The sequence below is a fragment of the Colletotrichum higginsianum genome, chromosome 3 (genome assembly GCF_001672515.1).
Source record: "Colletotrichum higginsianum IMI 349063 chromosome 3, whole genome shotgun sequence".
NCBI classification, from domain to species: domain Eukaryota; kingdom Fungi; phylum Ascomycota; class Sordariomycetes; order Glomerellales; family Glomerellaceae; genus Colletotrichum; species Colletotrichum higginsianum.
This window is the reverse complement of record NC_030956.1, coordinates 5,675,178-5,692,522: the sequence shown is the minus strand read 5'-3', so window position 1 is coordinate 5,692,522 and position 17,345 is coordinate 5,675,178. Positions and strand designations below refer to the sequence as shown.

Sequence of the window (17,345 nt, the reverse complement as noted above, 5' to 3'; positions counted from 1 at the left end):
TTAGCCGTAGTCGTTTGTTTGTTGTCCGAGGTCATTCATCCATATTTCTGACAAGCAGAGATTGGGCGGATGCTGACGGCTTGCGCCATGGTTTCCTTCTTTGTGCACGCGTGTTCCAGATTGATGCCGTTCACCTTGGGCTCTTCCCACTGTCACGAGCCGTGTTGGATAATGGGGAACATCTTCGCTTGGATGAACCAGTGGCTGAAGTCATGTACATGCGGCCCAATCGAGGAAGAAGAGTGATCGTGCTGCCCGGGAGATGATCAAGCCGATCTGGTGGGGTACTATCCGCCAAGGCGGACGGCAATCTTGCGGCAATACATGAGCTTCATCCTGTTTTCCTCTTGGCCGAGAAACACAGCGGCTGGAGCTTGGGTGTGAGAGAAGCATAGCCCTGCCAACTGCCACGATATCTCATCGCCCCCTCCATTTCTTCCGGGAGCGTTTTTTGATTGTGGTCTGATTCTCTGTCCTAGTCGTCGAGGTTTGACTCAGATGACAGGCGTTCTGACAACTCATGACACTGCGCTGGTGATGAGGTCTTCGACCAGATTTTTGACAGGCGGGTATACTTGGTTGTCGTTGTCATCGTCATTCGGCGGCACAAAGACCTTGACCCGTCCTTCTGCGAGCACGAACCCGCCGCAGGCGATCTTGGTGACTCTCACCCCAGGATGGAAGAGGTCGAGGGCGAGGTGCTTGTCCAAGTAAGCGCCCAAGGCGCGCAGGAACGGCTCCTGGTTCTTTTCGTCGCCGTCGTCGATCCATCCCCATCCTTCGTCGGCCTTGCCGCCAGCTAGCCGCTTCCTCTGCCTCTGGTCGCTTTCGTAGCCCTGGCTGAGCACTTTACGCTCGGTGGCCTCACCATTCTTGGCCCTCGAACTCGCAAGTTGCTTGCCTTCTCTCGCAAACCGCCGTAATTCCTCGGCCGGGATGATGACGTCGATGGATTTGATCCCGAGCCCCTCTGAAGGCTGATCATCGTTACCGTCGCCGGTGTGGGTGGATGGGACGTAGAAACCCAAGGTGAGAACCATGTCTTTGGCTAGAGGGCCCCGCGAGGGAAGCCCGGCGTCTGCGATCCACCTCTCCCATGTGGCCGTGAGACGCCTCGTGCCCAGGCGCATAGGGCTGATGCGACAATCGAACGTGCTCGAGAGGAAGTCGACGATGACGGTCTTGAGGGGCGCCGGCATGCGCAAGAGCAGGAGAGGCAGACGCAGAAAGTGCCTGTCCTCCCTTGAGCTGCTTTCGGAAAGCAGTCCCGGTATATGTATGCTGCTCGTCGACTTGAGACCGTCTTGCTGCCCATCCTCCGCCTGGTCGGAGACCGCTGGCAGCAGCACAGCCGTACACAAGGCGTTCTCGTATCGGATCTCGAACACCAGGCCCCTCTTCTTGCGTTCCGCATCGCCGCCGTCCGCCGCGTCACTGCTCATATCTCGACTCAAGTCGACATCTGCATCATCTGTGCCGCCCAGCAACGCGTCAACCGCGACCCAACGAATGCCGACCTTCTCCAAGGGTCCGGCGCGCCCAAGCGAGCTGTCACCATCTCCCAAGCCGACCTGCACACCTCTAACGACGTCTCCCACGAGGGTGTCACGCAGACGCTGCGATAGCGTTTGCAACCGCGGAAAAGTGAGAGTGTTGGTGCCGATGTAGAGCGGTGATGCGCGGTGGGTGGAAAAGGTAGTGTTGAAGAAGGGAGGCGGCGGCTCACGGTCCCCAAGGGACGAAGGGGAGAGTCTCTCGGGTCGTGCTTCGGGCTCAGCCTCTGCCGCTCGTTTGCGACCGCGAGGAGGCATCGTGGCAGTTTGAATGGGAGGGCAACTCGTCGAAGTTGAAGGTACTTATCGTATGGTGAAAGATCGCCGTGGTCGCGGAGGTGGGGGGGTCTTGACGCGTGTGAGATCGCCAATGAGTGGTCGCGGAAAAAGGAAAGTGGTCGTTTCGGTTTTTACAGAGAGTAAAACGCGTCGTTATGGTGGTTTTGGGTGTGAATCGCGAATGCGCGGCGGGAATCAAAGAGAGTAGCTGGGTGGTCGTCTAAGGATGCGAAGATGTGAAGATGGGAAGATGGAAGCGCCCAAGTTGGAGTAGCGAGTGGCACCAGCTGGCAGATGTTCGTTCATCATCCACCAAACTCAATGGGACTCAACGGCGCACCTCCGAGAAAGCACACGACTGGTCTGCGCGTTATTTAGACGGATGGAGGGTATGAGAAACGGCCAAACGACTCAGAATTAGGTTAGGACAAAGTGAGAGTTTAGAGAAAGAGTCCGGTTACGTGGAAATACCTTGTAGTACAGGCGACAGCAATTGAATGCTCCCGGCTCATTTCGGACCTGATCTGACCGGCCGTGTGTGGATCCAACCACCGGAGCCGGTTCCGTGGCTCCTGATCCGAGTGCTACCCTTACAAGGAGCGCCGACAGCCCCGTTGCCGTGGAACATTACCCCCCCTCGAGACTCGCGAGGGCATCGAACAAGGGCAGAGTAAGCCTATGGCCTGCATGACCTACTTTTCATTTCACGAGCATCATCGGCATTATGCTCCGATCTCGGCCTTGTTGCTGTACTCGCATGTCGCATTTCCGCGGCCGAGGTGTAATTTACGTCCGTCATCATAATACGTCAGGGTTTGCTTCAAGTATTTCTTCGTCCACTGATGCCAACCATACCCCGTAGGCCGCCTGTTATGCCGTTTTACGCCATGTCTTTATTTACACATAAACTTTTTCTTTTCTCAATCCGTGAGATGCCGCCAACGAAGCATCTCAGATGTATAACCCCAATGGAATGACGCCGTATATCGCTCAAAACACCCATATCCGTTTGTAGATACCCTATGTGCACATGTAGTTTCTGTAAATGCCTCGTATTCAGACACCCACGCAGAAGCCGAAGGACCCGTCGAACACGTCGTTCACATTGAAGCCGGGGTTTTTTCTCATGGCCAGAAGATCGTCGATGGTGGGCACCTGGCCGCCCGCATAAAACGTGAGGAGGTTCTCCATGTCCTCGTCGGTGAGATCGCAGAACTCGTTCCAGTCGTACTTGTTGCTGACCTTGATCATCCTGCACATCGTACGTAAGTATGTATGCATCGTCATTTTACGGCGAGGGGCAACGCACCATCCCATCCGCTTGGGGCTCTCCTCCGGGTTCGGCGCAATCTTGCGCAGCTTCGCTCTCAGTGTACCGATGGCCTCAATGGCATTGCCGGCGTTCTTGGGGAGCGACTTGGCAATTTGCCGCCGAATGATGGCGGCCAGCCTGGGTCCCTTGCCATTGGTGCTGACCATGATCTGCAGCGGGCCGTCGCGGTGGACGCTGCCAAAGTAAAAGTCGCACTCCGGAGGCACGTCGGCAATGTTGGCGGGTATCCTGCGTTCCTTGCACAACTTCCAGATCGTCGTGGAGGCGGCGGGGTCGTCAATGGCGACGAGGACCATGTCTGCGCCATCGAGGTCGGAGGGTTCGAAGAGGCGATCGACGTGGGTGACCTGCGCGTGCTCGACTCGGTGTGCCACTTCGGGGTTGAGGCCCGATGCCGGGCAGACCACGGTGACTTTGGCGTCGGCATCGAGGCAATTGAGAATGCGGCCGGCGGCGACCTAGTCGAGGCGGGGAGGATCAGTATCACAAAAGAAGCATCTCGAGCGCATGTGCTGCGTCGCCCGAATCGGAGTAGTGGGAGTAGTAGAAGTAGCTGGAGTCACATACCTCTCCGCCTCCAACGACCAAGACCTTCTTGTCTTTGATGCGCCAGGCTAGAATGAGACTCCCACCGCCCTGCACTTCGGGAAACTTCTTTGTCTTGGACTTGCCGGCCATGATGGGGTGGTATACCGAGCTGGTCGAGTGTGAGCGCACTTGTGTTTGTTGACGGAGACAATCCAATTCTCGGGCGGCTTTTTTCATGAGATGCAGCCGCAGCAGAAGCAACAGCAGCGAGAACCAAACACCGATCCGGGCGATAAGAGTCAGTGACTGTCGATAAGGCTGGGCACCCCACTAGAGGGACGTGCTGTCGATGTCATGGCGGTCTGCACGATAAACAGGTACTTCTTTCCATCTTGGCTTCTAGTGCAGAGGGCGGCGTACTTGCATATCTGGCGGCACCGACTCTGCCCCGCCTGTCCCATGTCTGTGGATCCTCTTTGCCCGTCTCTCGCTTAGCGGCATCGCTAGCGCGTCATCAGGTACCTACCTACCTAGGTATGTCTTGCAATGAACGTCTTTAGCATCACTCCCGCCGAATGCGTTCCTCTCCCCCCAAGCAACCCCTGTTCCTGCACGACTAGGTACCTACACCTTAGTAGGTACCTGGGTATTCGTGCTCTTCTGCTGCTTGCTGCTCTCGGGCTCCTCCCCTCCCACCGCCCTGTTTGTCTGCAATCCGCCAATCCGCCGATCTGCCCACCGCTGCTCCTTAGTGGCAGGGAAAGGGGCCTGACGGCTACACGGGAGCCTGGAACTGGACCTGGAACCACTGGAACCAACCCGGGCCAACGTAGCGTCGAGGACGAACTGCACCACCTCAAACCATCGCACCTCGCACTGGCATCTGCCATCTGCATCTGCACGTCGTGTGCGTCTCGGCATCAACTCTCACACCCCCTCCTTCTTCTCCCTCCTCCCTCGATATACACACACACTCTTCCTCCTCACTCGGGTTGCACCAACCTCGACCTCTCCTCGCCCTCGTCATCGACAACTGTTCATTGCCGCCCGCCGTCTTTGATGGTCTCGTAGCTATCGCCTCTCCTCCACCATGTCCGGCCGCAAGCTGGGAGGCGGTCGCATCTTGGGCAGCGGCAAGGGCCTCGCCCCTCCTACGCCTCCCGCAGTCCAGGGCCATCGACGCACTCCGAGTCCCTTTGCTCCCTCCGAAAGCACCCTGTCTCTCAACTCGTCTTCCGCCTCGCCCCCAGTCTCGAGTCCCCTGCCCGACTTCGCCCAGGATCTCACATCAAACATCAGCGTTGGCGGGCCTTCGCGTACTGCCACTGCCGGCTCGAAGCTGGTCTGCCCGATATGCGAGGAGGAGATGGTCAGTAGACACCCTGTCTCGACCGTCCATGCTTTGCTGACACCCGGACCGTAGTTGACGCTGCTTCAACTGAACAGGTGAACATGGCCAACCATTCTTGCGCCGCTGAACTCTAGTCCCTGACCCCCCTTAACTCTCAGACACATCGACGACAACCACCAAGAACTACCCGAGGTCGAGCAGGATGAGGTCCGCACGTGGTTCGACAAGCAGGTCCTCAAGGCCAAGCGGTTCCAGCCGTTATCCATCATCAACCAGAAGCTCCGAGGCTTGGACGTGTTCGAATCCAACGAGTCCATGCCGGCCGCCCCGCCCGCCGTAGCTAAGCTCGTCGAAGGCCCCATCGACCCGGATGAGCTCATTACCAGGTCACATTGGCAGCGCCAAACGAGCAACGACCGATGCACCGATCCGACATGCGCCAAGGGGCTCGGAGCCGTCAACGGGAGCATAAACTGCCGGAACTGCGGGAGGCTGTTCTGCGAGGAACACACCATGTATCAGATGCGGCTTTCGCGGTCTGCGCAGCACGATCCTGTGCGGGGATATTGGGTCAGAGTGTGCGAGACGTGCTACAAGTCGAGAGACGGCTACAACGACCACAACGGTGTCCTGGTGGACCACACGTCGGCCTTTGCCGAAATGCGACGGAAGAGGGTGGAGAGGCAGAACCTCGAAGCGGCTAGGCTGGAAAAGCGCTTGACCAAGCTGACGCAGCTGCTTGCGAGTGCGCCCGAGGATGTCACGGCCAACGGCGGAAATCTGCTCTCGCCCGTGGCGACGTTGACGGGCCAGAAGAGCCAGAGGAAGCTGCTGGAGCAGTCGGTCGTGACCTGGGAAGATGACGCCTCTGTCACACAGTGCCCGTTCTGCCAGCAAGAGTTCGGGTCATGGACCTTCAGGAGACACCATTGCCGAATATGCGGTCGCGTGGTTTGCGCAGATCCACTTACAGGCTGCTCGAGTGAAGTGGGCTTGAGCATAGCCAGTCGTGAGTCTCATGCTTCGGGATCGTCACGAGCACCGCATCTAACAGCCCCAGCAACGAGCCCGGCAACGGAAAAGCCCCCGACGACAGCGCAGCCTGGCCAGCTAAGCGTCGACGTCCGCATGTGCCGGGGCTGCAACCACACGATATTCTCGAAGCGCGACTTTGCGGCGACCCTCGTGCACAAGCCGCCAGACCAACGCGCGTACGAGACGTTGCGCCAGTTCGAACGTGGTATCCGCCAGCTCATGCCCATTTTCCAGCGGACTTTGCTTGCACTGCAGCCAGAGGGAGAGGACGGATCAGATATCTCCAAGGCGCCACCGACCCACGCCCAAATCCAAGAGGCGTCCAAGATTCGCAAACGTCTTACCGATGCATTCACAAAGTACGACATGGCCGCGCGCCGCCTGCGTGACATGAAAACAACGTCCAAAACCCAGCTCCGTCTCCAACAAGCCGTTTACGCCGCGGCCTCGTCGTTTCTACATACTCACATGCTGACACTAAAGTCGGTCCCGCAAATCCTTCGGGCTCGATCGTCTCAGTCATCACGCCTTCGCGCTCTCCAGTCGGGTAGCGTCAACGGATCGTCATCATCTCTCCACCTTTCGCCCCTCCGCAACCAGGAGCTGGCCGAGTCGGAAACGGCGAGCCAGGCCAGCGAGACCAGTACCGCTGTGTCGGCGCTCGAAACAGAGGAGAAGGAGGCGCGCGAGCGTCTAGTGGTCCTTGAGGAGCAGCGATTCATGGTACAGCAGATGGTGGACGCCGCGCGGGATGCCCGGCGGTTCGAGGAGGTCAGCGCGTTAACACGCAACGTAGAAGAGCTCGACCGGGAGATTGAGAGAGCCAAGAAGATGGTTGGCGGCGTCGAAGAGCGGTGGGAAGGTCTGTACGCGTCCGGCCTGGCGCGGTGAAGAGGGCAAGAGGAGAGAGAGGAAGCGATATTTTTTCTTTTCTGAAACAGATAACTATCTCGGAGCAACAGCATTGCAGGGCGTTTGCAGGGGAATCAAAACCAAAGAGGTGGTTGGGAAACCAGCGCACATGGGGGCGCTATCTTTTTTTTCTTCTTTTCTATTCCTATTTTCTTCACTGCGCTTGGCGAGGTTTTATCAGTCACATTCAGGTAGTTGGTTTGCTTGGTGTTATTGGCACGCCGGCAAGCTTGAAGCCAAGATTCCCGACCCGTCGAATACATTTCCATGAGGTTGTCTTCTTGGTTTTTCTTCTTCTGTTTCTTCTCGGTACAGTGTCTATTCCAAGCCAACTCGTATTGGAGTAAACTTTTGCCGAATCCCATCAAGAGTCATGAGATATTCCAACCCATTCACTCCTTCGCGCATCCCAAGTGCTGGTAGGGTACGGGTAGAAAAAGTAATAAATGAAAAAAGTGAGCCAATCCACACCAACCAAACAAACGCCCATCCGTTCCCGGCTGCGGCAAACGATGCTGCAAAATAATCCGACGATGCCTCCTTTCCTCGTCTCTCTTCTCTTCGCTCTTCTCCTCTTCTTCGAGATGTATAATACTTGGTTGGCCGAGAAGGCCTGTCGTTATTGTTGGAGGGCGAGAGACTCTTCCAAATGGCAAAGGGGGGTATGACAAAACACCGGACAGAACAAAAACTAGCTTCCAACCCAAAGAGCAAGATTCCTCTCTATTTTTGGGCACCCAGCACGAGGACCAAGAGGTAGTTAAGGACCAAGACGAGGAATGCTCGATGGCTCCCCCTTGCTTTTCAATGCACCACACCCTCGACGCCGCCGAGGAACCGCCTCACGCGCTCCACCTCCAGTTCGCCCTTCTCGCTCTCGACGGCCCGCAGCAGGCCGTCGACGACGGCGTCGACCTGGTCCTCGGGCTCGCCAGTGCACATGGCGACGACGCGCCGGTACTTGACCTCTAGGTCCTTGCTCCGGCCCTTGAGCGCGCCCGCCATCTTGCGTGTCACGTCCCTCCGCGCCGACACGGCGGCCAGCCGCGCCTTGAGAACCGCCGCCGACGGTAGCAGACCGCCCTCGCCGTTGGTGCCGGCCGTCTCGAGCGCCGCGCTGAGCTCCGTCTCCCACGACGACGAGAGCGAATCGGTCCGCCCCGCACGGTTCTGCTCTTGCGTCAGGCGCACCTGCTCCTCCTCGCGCGCGTGGCTGAGGTTCGACACCTTTTGCCGCGCGAGCTGCTGCTTCCGCAACGTTGCCTGCATGGCCTCGAGGTTCCGCCGGGCCTCGCCGAGCTGCGCCGATGTCGTGCGGAGGGTCGAGTGGAGGGACTCGATGACGGCCTGTTTCGTCTTGACTTCGCCTTGGAACGTTGAGCTCGCTTCGTTGAGAAGGTGTGTGATGGCTACCTATTGTTAGAATACTACCCCCTGCAGGAAAAGGGGGCTTTCGGAACGGGGGCTCACATGAAATTATGTCGTCGCTGCTTTCCTTTGTCCTCTCGCTGCTGACGATCCCGTCCCTCTCGGTCTCTCCGTTGATCTCGTTGGTGCCGGCGCCATGGGCCCCGGTGAGTATCTTCGAGCCCTCTTCTGTAGCATCGCCCCCGATGCCAAAGTCCACGGGCCGGAGACCGGCGCGGTTGGCAATGTTGGGATCGGCGCCAACCTCCAGCAACTGCGAAATAATGCTCCGGTTTCCTATCCGTGCAGCAATGTTCAGCGCCGTGTCGCCAGCGTGGTCTTGTGCGTTGACAATCTCCGTCATGAAGCGCGCGATGCCCATCTTGGGCTGCGCTTGCGCTTGCGGCTGGCTTTGCGAGCTAGCCGGCGCGCTGTCCCCCTTTCCGTTGGTTGCCGGGTTGCTGCCTTGCCGCACCACCCATTCCAAGAGACTCTCGAGATAGTACCGGCTGGCCGCGTTCCTTCCTTTGACGGCGCTGGTCATGGCAATGTGATGCAGCACGGTCCGTCCCTTGCTGTCGCGGACCTCAATGGTGCCCCCGAGGACGTCGAGAAGTTCGGGGAACTGGCCCAGATCCATGGAATTTGTCACGACACACGCCCTGACAAGAGCAGTCTCCCCCGAGGCGTTGACACGAAAGGGGCTCGCGCCGGCCGTGATTAGCGAGCGCAACAGCGACATACGCGATAATGTGGCGGCCCAGTGGAGAGCGGTGTGGCTTTGTTGGTCAATGGGCATGTCCAGCTCTATGGGAGCCAAAGTCCGCAGCATCTCGTGCTTGGACTGGTCTGAAGTCGCCGAGTCCATAAAAAGGCTCATCAGCATGCTCCGCTTCGACTCGGCGTCGGGGGACATCTCGAACGGCAGGGGGCTCAGGGGACTGTGGCCGTCGTGTGTGGTGGGGTTCGCCTGAGAGTAGATGAAGGACTCGTTGGGTTCCGTAGGCGAGCCGGGGAAGTTGTTTTGGTACATCTCCATGGAGTTGCTGTACGCCCCGAAGCTCTCTTGGGGGGTCATGGTCACGCGCTGGCGCTTACGAGGGGGCTCGGGGCCGTCGGCGAACGGCTGCTGGCTCGTCTGCTGGGTCGAGTAGGCCGAATCGTTGGGGTTGTTTCCGAAGTCCGAAGCGAAGCTCTGCTGGGAGTTGCCGGGGAAGTCATCGCCGTTTTGCATGGAGCTCTGGCGGCTGAAGCTGGGCGTCTTGGTCGGGCCGTTGCGACTCCTCGGGCCGGGGGAGTCGAAGCGGGCCTTGCTGATGGCGGCGACGGCGTGCGAGGCGGTGGCCGAGATGTTTTTGAAAAAGGTGCCGTTGAGACCGGCCATGCCGTTCGTCCTCGCCTCGTTACCAGCATTATAGAGGCGCTTCCTCTGGGCGGCCATGGCCTGTTCTTTGGTGGGCGTGTTGAAATCGCCGCGGCCGGCGACTCCGCCGTCCTGGCCCATGTCGTAGGTCAGCAGGGGGCGCAGAACCTCCTCGACGCCGTACTGGCGGCACACCTCGACGCCGCGGTCGAACTTGATCCAGGTACCCTGGTATTTACCGTAGCCTCCCTGGACCTTCTCGTGCTCGCCGGTCTGGATCTCCTTTTCGAGGATTTTTGTGCGCTTTCCCTTGTCGACGCCGGCCACCTTGAGGATCTGGGTCGCATTGAGCCAGCTGTCTTGCCGCCTGCGCATGACAGCGATACCGTTCACTTCCATTTCGTAGACATCGACGCCGGAGTAGACGGCCTAAATGTGACGTGTCAACGCGACAAACCCGAAGAGCAGTGCCATACCAACGCTGGAGGGGGCAATGCGATCGCGAGAGAGGGGAAGCGGGACTACCTACGCTGTAGATTTGTGGCGCCTCATTGGCGAGCCTAGAGTCCGCTCCATAGTTGCGGTAGCCGGCCTGGGATTGCTGGCTCATTGTGAAGGACTGTTGCGAAGAGGGTTGCGATTGCGATGCGGAAGGCATCATGGCGACGGGGTCGACGTTTCTGGAGTTTTCGTTGAGTCGCGCTGCAGACAAGGAAGATTTGCGGCGGGAATGGAGGGAGCGGGAGGGTTGGCTGATCGTAAGGGCGGTCGAAGACATGTGTCGGCGCTACAACATTGGAGGCAACGAGGACTGGTTCGACGGCAGGCGATGGAGATTCCGATTGAGAGAAGATGTCGTCGGAGGCGAGGTTTCGGAAGGGAGGACGTCGTCGAGAAGGGGGGAGGTTATCGGCAGGTGAGTCGATCGACGGGCGACGGGTGGGTTTTTTGCACCTTTTTTTTGGCGACTGAGGAGTTGATGGAGTTGATTTGAGTCGAAGTGAGAATTGAGGCGACTTATGAGGCGTAGTGGAATGGGTGCAGCCGCCGGCCTTGTCCCTTTGGTCTTTGGACTATTTTCTCTTTGGACTGGGTGGTTCGTCTTTGGTTCGGGCGGCCGTTGCGTTACGTTGCGTTGCGATGCGCTACCTTGCTTTGGCCCCAGTGCAATAGCGGTATAGTGTGACTGCAGTCGCCTTTGACGTGGTGTGGTGTCGATATCGGCGTGCACCAGAGTAAAGAAAGCACCTTTTGCAGGCGGCGGACCGAAGGTTGATGGGTGAGTGAAGGAGGAATGCGTGGATGTCGTACGTAGCCGAAGCTTTGAGGGTTGAGGGAGGGAGGGAGGAGGGGACGACAGCGCGCGGCTATTCCTAAATAAGTGAGGTTGGCCGGTCTTTGGGTCGTGGTCAGACTGGAGTACGGAGGAGGGAGAGCGAGTGGCTCTTCTTGTTTGGGCGAGCAACAGAAGACTCTTGGAGATAGCGACAAGAGCAAGAGAAAGAGACGAAGGCCAGGTTTCCAAGGGTGGATAGGTATCAGACAGAGATCGGAGACTAGAATCAGAGATCATAATCGACAGTCTCGTCGTCTGGTTGCCGGGCCCGAGACTGAAAAAAGACCCGCAGCGCTGAGCCCGAAATGGAATTTCAATTAAAGCTGCCGGGGGAGCGACAGGAACCGTGGACGGGGACGGGGACGTGGACGTGTCTGTTTCGCGAGGCGAGCGGCGTGTCTCAACGTGTCGCGTCTCAATTACGGACGGGAAGAGCGCTGAGCAAGTCCACTGTACCTGTATCGGTACCCACTGTAGGCATGCAGATGTGTATGTGCACCGTGGGAGGGTTGGAGGGGATTGGTGCTTTTGCGTTGCTGAGCGAGACGCACAGGCCACTAATGGCTGGTAAGCAACCAAACAGGTACGGACGGATACCAAGGTACTATCGGTGCTCTGAGTGTCCGACTGCAAGCGGTACGTATCCTGGGACCTTTTTACCTTGACACGCTCCGTTCGGTGACTCCTGTGACGCGTCTCGACGTGTGCTGCTCTCAGTCCATCCTGTAACTGCCGCTCTCTGCCGACCCTACCAGGCTACTTATCGCATGCGTTTCCACTCTCAGCCAAGCTCAGGGTTTAATGGGGGGTATCTGGGACTAGCAGCTATAGGATTCTCAGAGATGTAAATGCCGCGGAAGAATGCTTGTTTCCCCTGTGCAGAAACGCCTGCTACGAACACACAGACAATGCCTCTCACTTTATTTACAGCATTTCCAGCCTAACAGACGGGATGCCTACCTGAAGCACGCATGGTACAGAGGGAGGATCGAGTATCCTGCTCAACTATTCCAACAGCTTAGCCTATCTATCGTTTTACATAATTCGTACATACGATGGGGCTAACTTGCCTTGCTTCAAGCAACGTAGATAGGTTGCAAATAGGAGCGAATCTATTCCACAGATACCTAATCACAGCCATATTTCCATCTCACAGGGGAACTTGGTACCTAAGTAGGAAGTAAGTACCTTAGAAGGTAGCTCAGCTGCTCGATGCTGAACTGCCCCACTCCCCGGAGCTTTGGCCAATCGCCCCCCCTGGGGGGGAACTAAACACAGCATCTCACAGTCTCTGCGCCTGCCACGCCTATCTGCCAAACGCCATCTGCCATCTATCTGCATGCATCCTGCTCGACATCGCACATGCGTCTCTGTCTCTGTCCCGACTACACAGTCACAATAGCCATGCCAGCAAAAAGGCCATCACCGCCAATCCCCTAACCCTCAACACACCGCCCGTCCACCGCCAATTGACGCCTTCTATCCTCCCACGATGCCACAATCTCGAATCCCCCTTCCGCATCCCGTGCAGCCGCTGCATGTCTATCGCCATCTCCTTCGAGCGGCAACCTACTACCCAGCCACCATACGTCCCTTTCTTTTCGAAACCATACAAACTCGCTTTCGAGAGGAGCGGCAAAGAGCCGCTGAACGCGAATCGCAAATTCTCAGATCCCCCAATCCCGAACAAGCCCGCAAAGACGAAGAATACCGCCGGAAAAAGCACCTCCTAGATGGAAAGCAACGGATCCCCTTTCTGCAGGCCGCCGCCAACGGTGACCAAAAGCGCTTGCGCAAGGTCATGTGGCACACTTTCGGCCGCCTGGGCAAACGCCGTCGCGAGCTCGTGTCCTTGTTGGTCGCAAAAGCACCAGAACCGCCCCTTGGCCCCGAACAGCTCCAGCGACGCATGGAGCAAGTGGAAAATGACAGAAAGAAGAAAGAGAAACTCCTCAAGACGCATCCCTGGAAACGAAACTGGGACAGAGAAGACCCCACACCCTGGGTGTACCAGCACCTCAGCCCCATCGAGGACAACTGGGACATCCCCAAGCTGCGCGCCTACATCAAGGCCCAACAATCCCATCAGCGCGATGCCACGGGCTCCGCCTTCCCGAGAAATCCCCTCAGAAACCTCGATCCGATGAAGAAGGTGCCTAGGGAGGACATCTGGGGCCGTCCAACCGCCCCGAGAAGGGTGACCAAGGCTGTGCGAAAGTGGTGGAAGTGGACCGCCGACAAGATCATGCCTCCCGTCGCCGAGGACGCATGGGATTTCCTCAAGCTGCTCGCGTCCGGGAATGCGCCCAAGGAGTTGTATAGGTTCCCGCCGCAAAGGCGCATTGCCGTGCCAATCGGCACGAAGCCCGGCGAGACGCCATCATGGGACTGGACAATACACACTCGCTTGCCCGCCCGCGATGTCGAGCGCTCTCGGGGCAGACAGCTCTCTCGCTTGACCGGGCAGTTTGACGAAGGGCCTTACTCCAAGACTGCCAAGTGGTTGCCCTCCGTGAAGCACCGGTCCAAGACTGGCGCCAAGATTCCAACGTCTCGAAAGCAGCCCTTCCGTACGCGAGAGGTCCGACGCGAGTATGAAAGGATGTGGCAAGCGACTTCATATATGCAGCCCGCGCCCGTGAAGGCAGGCTTCGAGCCATCGTTCGGAAGACCTGTTTGGGGCGTCAAGAAGGCAAATGTCCCTGTGGCCACGGCCGCGCACCACCGTCTCTTCGAGGACGTCAACGCGAAAGGGAAAAGACAACAATCGGCTACTCCTTACGCCCGGATGCCCAAGGGACCCGCTGCCGGCACCGAGACGGCGAGGGCGAAGGGCCCTCAAATGGACGGCCAAACGCTAAGGGGATAGAAGCATTCTATTTCTTTTCTTTCGTCCTCCTTATCTTGGTAGACAGGCACTCTCCCATCACCCGAGCAAGCCCGCCAGCCTCGGCAGCGCGTCGCCGTCGACGCGCATGCCCACCCAGTCGTCCATGGCCTTTGCGCCGATGGACTCGTAGAACTTGATGCTCGGCTCGTTCCACTTCAAGACGACCCACTCCAGCCGGCCGCCGTCCATGGCGACGACCTCCTTGGCCAGCTCGACGAGCAGCCGCTTGCCGTAGCCCTTGTTCCGCTCTGACTGCCGCACGTAGAGGTCCTCTAGGTAGACGCCCGGCTTGGCGCGCCAGGTGCTGTAGTTGTAAAAATACAGAGCCATGCCGACGCCCTCGCCGGCCTCGTTGAAGAGCAGCAGGCACCGCGCCGGCCTGCCCGGCGCCGTGGGCTCCGTTTGCGGCTTCCCTGGTGTGTAGGTCGTCTGGTCTGCGGGTGCGAAGGCGATTGTGTTCCCAAGAGACTCTTCGGTCGCCTGGACGCTGTCAAGCTCGCGCTCATAGTCTGCGAGCTCCCTGATGAGGCTCAGGATGATGGGGATATCTTTCGGTGGGGTTAGCTGCTGGTCTTAGAGGCCGCTTGAGCGTTACCGCGGCCTCTTCTCACCTTGACGACGCGCGTGCCGGATGGTCGGGCCTGAGGGTGCCATTTTGGGAGGTATACGAGGCTTCTGAAGTCGCGTCGTGGTGGTGATCGGGAATGTGAATATCACTACCAGAGCCTCGATGAGAGGCAACAGGTCGTATTTATCCACTCAAAGGTCCTGGGTGAGGCTCCGTTTCTCAAAGGGCGTGCCTCATGTCGTTAGGTGGGGAAATAGAAGCATTCCCCTCTCAACCGCCACGGCAGAACTGATGCTTGTTTTCACCGCCTACTGAGACGTTGCATGATTCATGATGCACCATGCTGTTTGCGAGAAATTCAAGACCAAAGCCATGATCAGTTTCGATATCATTCAACCTGACGTAGCCGAAGAAGAAAGTCATGAGAATATGAGTGGGAGGTGGCCAGGAACCCCCCCTCCCCTCCTTATCATTGTACCCTTATGGAACAGATGTAATCAGCAACCGGGTCTCATCCAGCTCCACCATTACTTTCACTGACTAATCTCATCCTTTGCTGCTTGGCTTTGGGAACGACTGTCTCACGCAGACAAGTCAGACACAACACACAATCACTCGCTCGAATACACAAATGTATACATTCAATTTCCCTGATATATACATTCAGCCCACAGATATACGCACTCTATGAAGACAAGACTGGCTTGCGTCTTGGGCGGCATCCCCCCCGGCGCAATCTCATCCGCCGACACCGGGCCGGGAGTGAGTGATGCTCTTCAGTCCCTACCACGGACGAGTAAGAGATAACCAACCGTCTGAAATCCCCCCTCCCCCCACACACCTAAAAGATCCTCGCGTCGGTCGCATCGGCGGCTTTCCGACCTGCCCGTTGCGCAATTCGACCCTGCGATGCGCAAAGCGTCCACCCCCCGCACCCAAGGCGTGCCAGAGCGGAATCCAATAAAGATGTGGAGGGGGTGAGCTTGGAGCTTGGTTGGCCTGCTGCATTTGTGATCCCATCGGGGCCTGAAACGAAACCCCCAATCCTCCTCTCATCCATCACCTCTTAATAATATCCTTGCTCGACGTGAGTGTGAGTGTGCGCTACGTACATGCTCTCATCAATCCTACCTATACCTTTACCTACAATCTCACATAATCCTTCTCACTCTTTCACTCACCACCGCCAACAACAACAACAACACCATCCTCACAATCTCCCCTCACCCCCCGTCGCATCAATGATCATGCTGCTCCCCCCGCCAAACAAGACCCTCAAGGGCCATAAGGTTCTCATCCTCTCCCAGTGGGTGCCGCCGCAGGAGTATCTTGACCGCCTGCACGACCAGTTCCCGGACCTCAAGGTCGTCTACCACGAGCTCGGCTGGGCCGACAGGAAGCCCGGCGACGGCTTCAACCCGGACGACTGGAAGGACGTGACGATCCTGCTGACCGGTAGCGCCCTGCCCACGCCCGAGGCGGCGCCCAAGCTGCACTACGTCCAGCTGCAGAGCGCCGGCGCGAACCACATCCTCCAGGACCCGTTGTTCAAGGACACGGACGTGAGCTTCTGCACGGCGAACGGTGTTCACGGGTGAGCTCCCCGTCCGCTGATACAGTCGTCGTCGTCGTCATAGCTGTTGTTGTTGTTGTCTAGTCTCGTCTGTTTTGTTGCTGACTGTCGAGCGCAGGCCTCAGATCTCCGAATGGATCATCACGACGTACCTCTCGTTCCAGCATCAGCGTAAGAGACGCATTCCTCGGGGGTGATGAGTAGGACTCTGGGACAGATGCAGCTGCTGACACTCACTCAGTTCCCAAATACATTGACAACTCTCGCGCGGGCCACTGGAAGCGCGGCGATGACAATGTCGAAGATGCCGTCGGCCGCACAATGTAAGCAAGCCCCCGTTCGTTCGGTCTCACATAGCGAGTCCCGCTCTGTACACCTCACCTCATCCCACCCCATCCCATCTCACACCATCACAGAGGAATCCTCGGCTACGGCAGCATCGGCAGACAAACAGCACGCGTGGCCACGGCCCTCGGCTTCAAGGTGCACGCTTACACTCTTCACCCGCGCCCGACGCCCGACTCGAGGCGCGATAACACGTATACGCCGCCCGGCCTCGGCGACCCGGAGGGCAAGTTCCCGTCCAAGTGGTTCTCGGGCGCCTCCAAGGCCGACCTGCACGCCTTCCTCGGCTCCGGCCTCGACCTGCTCGTCGTCGCCACGCCCCTGACGGACAAGACGAGCCACCTGCTCGCCGCGCCCGAGCTCGAGATCCTGGCCGAGCGGCGGACCTTCATCTCCAACATCGCCCGGGGTCCCATCATCAACACGGACGACCTGATCGCCGCCCTCGACAAGGGCACCATCCGCGGCGCCGCCCTCGACGTCACGGACCCGGAGCCGCTGCCCGACGGCCACCCGCTGTGGAAGGCCAAGAACCTGCTCATCACGCCGCACATCAGCGGCCTGTCGACGAGCTACGCGGAGCGCGTCTTGGGGATCCTGGAGCTGAACCTGCAGAGGCTGAGCGAGGGCAAGAAGCTCACCAACCTCGTCAACAAGAAGGAGGGTTACTAGATCGAGTGAAGAGTGGCGAAGGCATCCATTCCGCTGATGTTTTTATTAGTCGTTCCGCCATCAGCCAGACGGGATTTTGTGGACATAGGCTATTCCTGATGAAATGCATTGTGAACTGTTCCAGCGATACCTCTCGTGTGCCACGCCTATCCGATCGCTGTTGAATCAATGGCAGTTCTAGTAACAATGGCTAACTCTGA

General features: G+C 58.1%; 7 protein-coding genes across 7 annotated transcripts; 3 read left to right on the top strand and 4 right to left on the bottom strand.

Annotated features, from left to right (window-relative positions):
- Positions 1-518: 518 nt before the first annotated feature.
- Positions 519-1,811, bottom strand: CH63R_05260 (Siroheme synthase; the record flags this gene model as incomplete). The annotated part of the gene is made up of 1 exon (XM_018300235.1): positions 519-1,811. One exon carries the CDS (start codon positions 1,809-1,811, stop codon positions 519-521), a length of 1,293 nt encoding a protein of 430 aa, XP_018161481.1.
- A 1,077-nt stretch (positions 1,812-2,888) lies between these two features.
- Positions 2,889-3,930, bottom strand: CH63R_05259 (Siroheme synthase; the record flags this gene model as incomplete). The annotated part of the gene is made up of 3 exons (XM_018300234.1): positions 2,889-3,084; positions 3,142-3,623; positions 3,733-3,930. 3 exons carry the CDS (start codon positions 3,928-3,930, stop codon positions 2,889-2,891), a joined length of 876 nt encoding a protein of 291 aa, XP_018161480.1.
- Positions 3,931-4,783: 853 nt separating this feature from the next.
- Positions 4,784-6,970, top strand: CH63R_05258 (FYVE zinc finger; the record flags this gene model as incomplete). Its single annotated transcript, XM_018300233.1, has 4 exons — positions 4,784-5,062; positions 5,117-5,139; positions 5,203-6,053; positions 6,105-6,970. 4 exons carry the CDS (start codon positions 4,784-4,786, stop codon positions 6,968-6,970), a joined length of 2,019 nt encoding a protein of 672 aa, XP_018161479.1.
- An 825-nt stretch (positions 6,971-7,795) lies between these two features.
- On the bottom strand, positions 7,796-10,539 carry CH63R_05257 (Start control protein cdc10; the record flags this gene model as incomplete). Its single annotated transcript, XM_018300232.1, has 3 exons — positions 7,796-8,400; positions 8,462-10,190; positions 10,291-10,539. 3 exons carry the CDS (start codon positions 10,537-10,539, stop codon positions 7,796-7,798), a joined length of 2,583 nt encoding a protein of 860 aa, XP_018161478.1.
- A 2,050-nt stretch (positions 10,540-12,589) lies between these two features.
- Positions 12,590-13,966, top strand: CH63R_05256 (uncharacterized protein; the record flags this gene model as incomplete). The annotated part of the gene is made up of 1 exon (XM_018300231.1): positions 12,590-13,966. The coding sequence occupies one exon, from the start codon at positions 12,590-12,592 to the stop codon at positions 13,964-13,966; it is 1,377 nt and encodes a 458-aa protein (XP_018161477.1).
- A 57-nt stretch (positions 13,967-14,023) lies between these two features.
- CH63R_05255 (Acetyltransferase) lies at positions 14,024-14,641 on the bottom strand (the record flags this gene model as incomplete). Its single annotated transcript, XM_018300230.1, has 2 exons — positions 14,024-14,535; positions 14,599-14,641. The coding sequence occupies 2 exons, from the start codon at positions 14,639-14,641 to the stop codon at positions 14,024-14,026; spliced, it is 555 nt and encodes a 184-aa protein (XP_018161476.1).
- Positions 14,642-15,667: 1,026 nt separating this feature from the next.
- Positions 15,668-17,145, top strand: CH63R_05254 (D-isomer specific 2-hydroxyacid dehydrogenase; the record flags this gene model as incomplete). Its single annotated transcript, XM_018300229.1, has 4 exons — positions 15,668-16,149; positions 16,247-16,299; positions 16,370-16,451; positions 16,545-17,145. 4 exons carry the CDS (start codon positions 15,668-15,670, stop codon positions 17,143-17,145), a joined length of 1,218 nt encoding a protein of 405 aa, XP_018161475.1.
- Between the last annotated feature and the right edge of the window lie 200 nt (positions 17,146-17,345).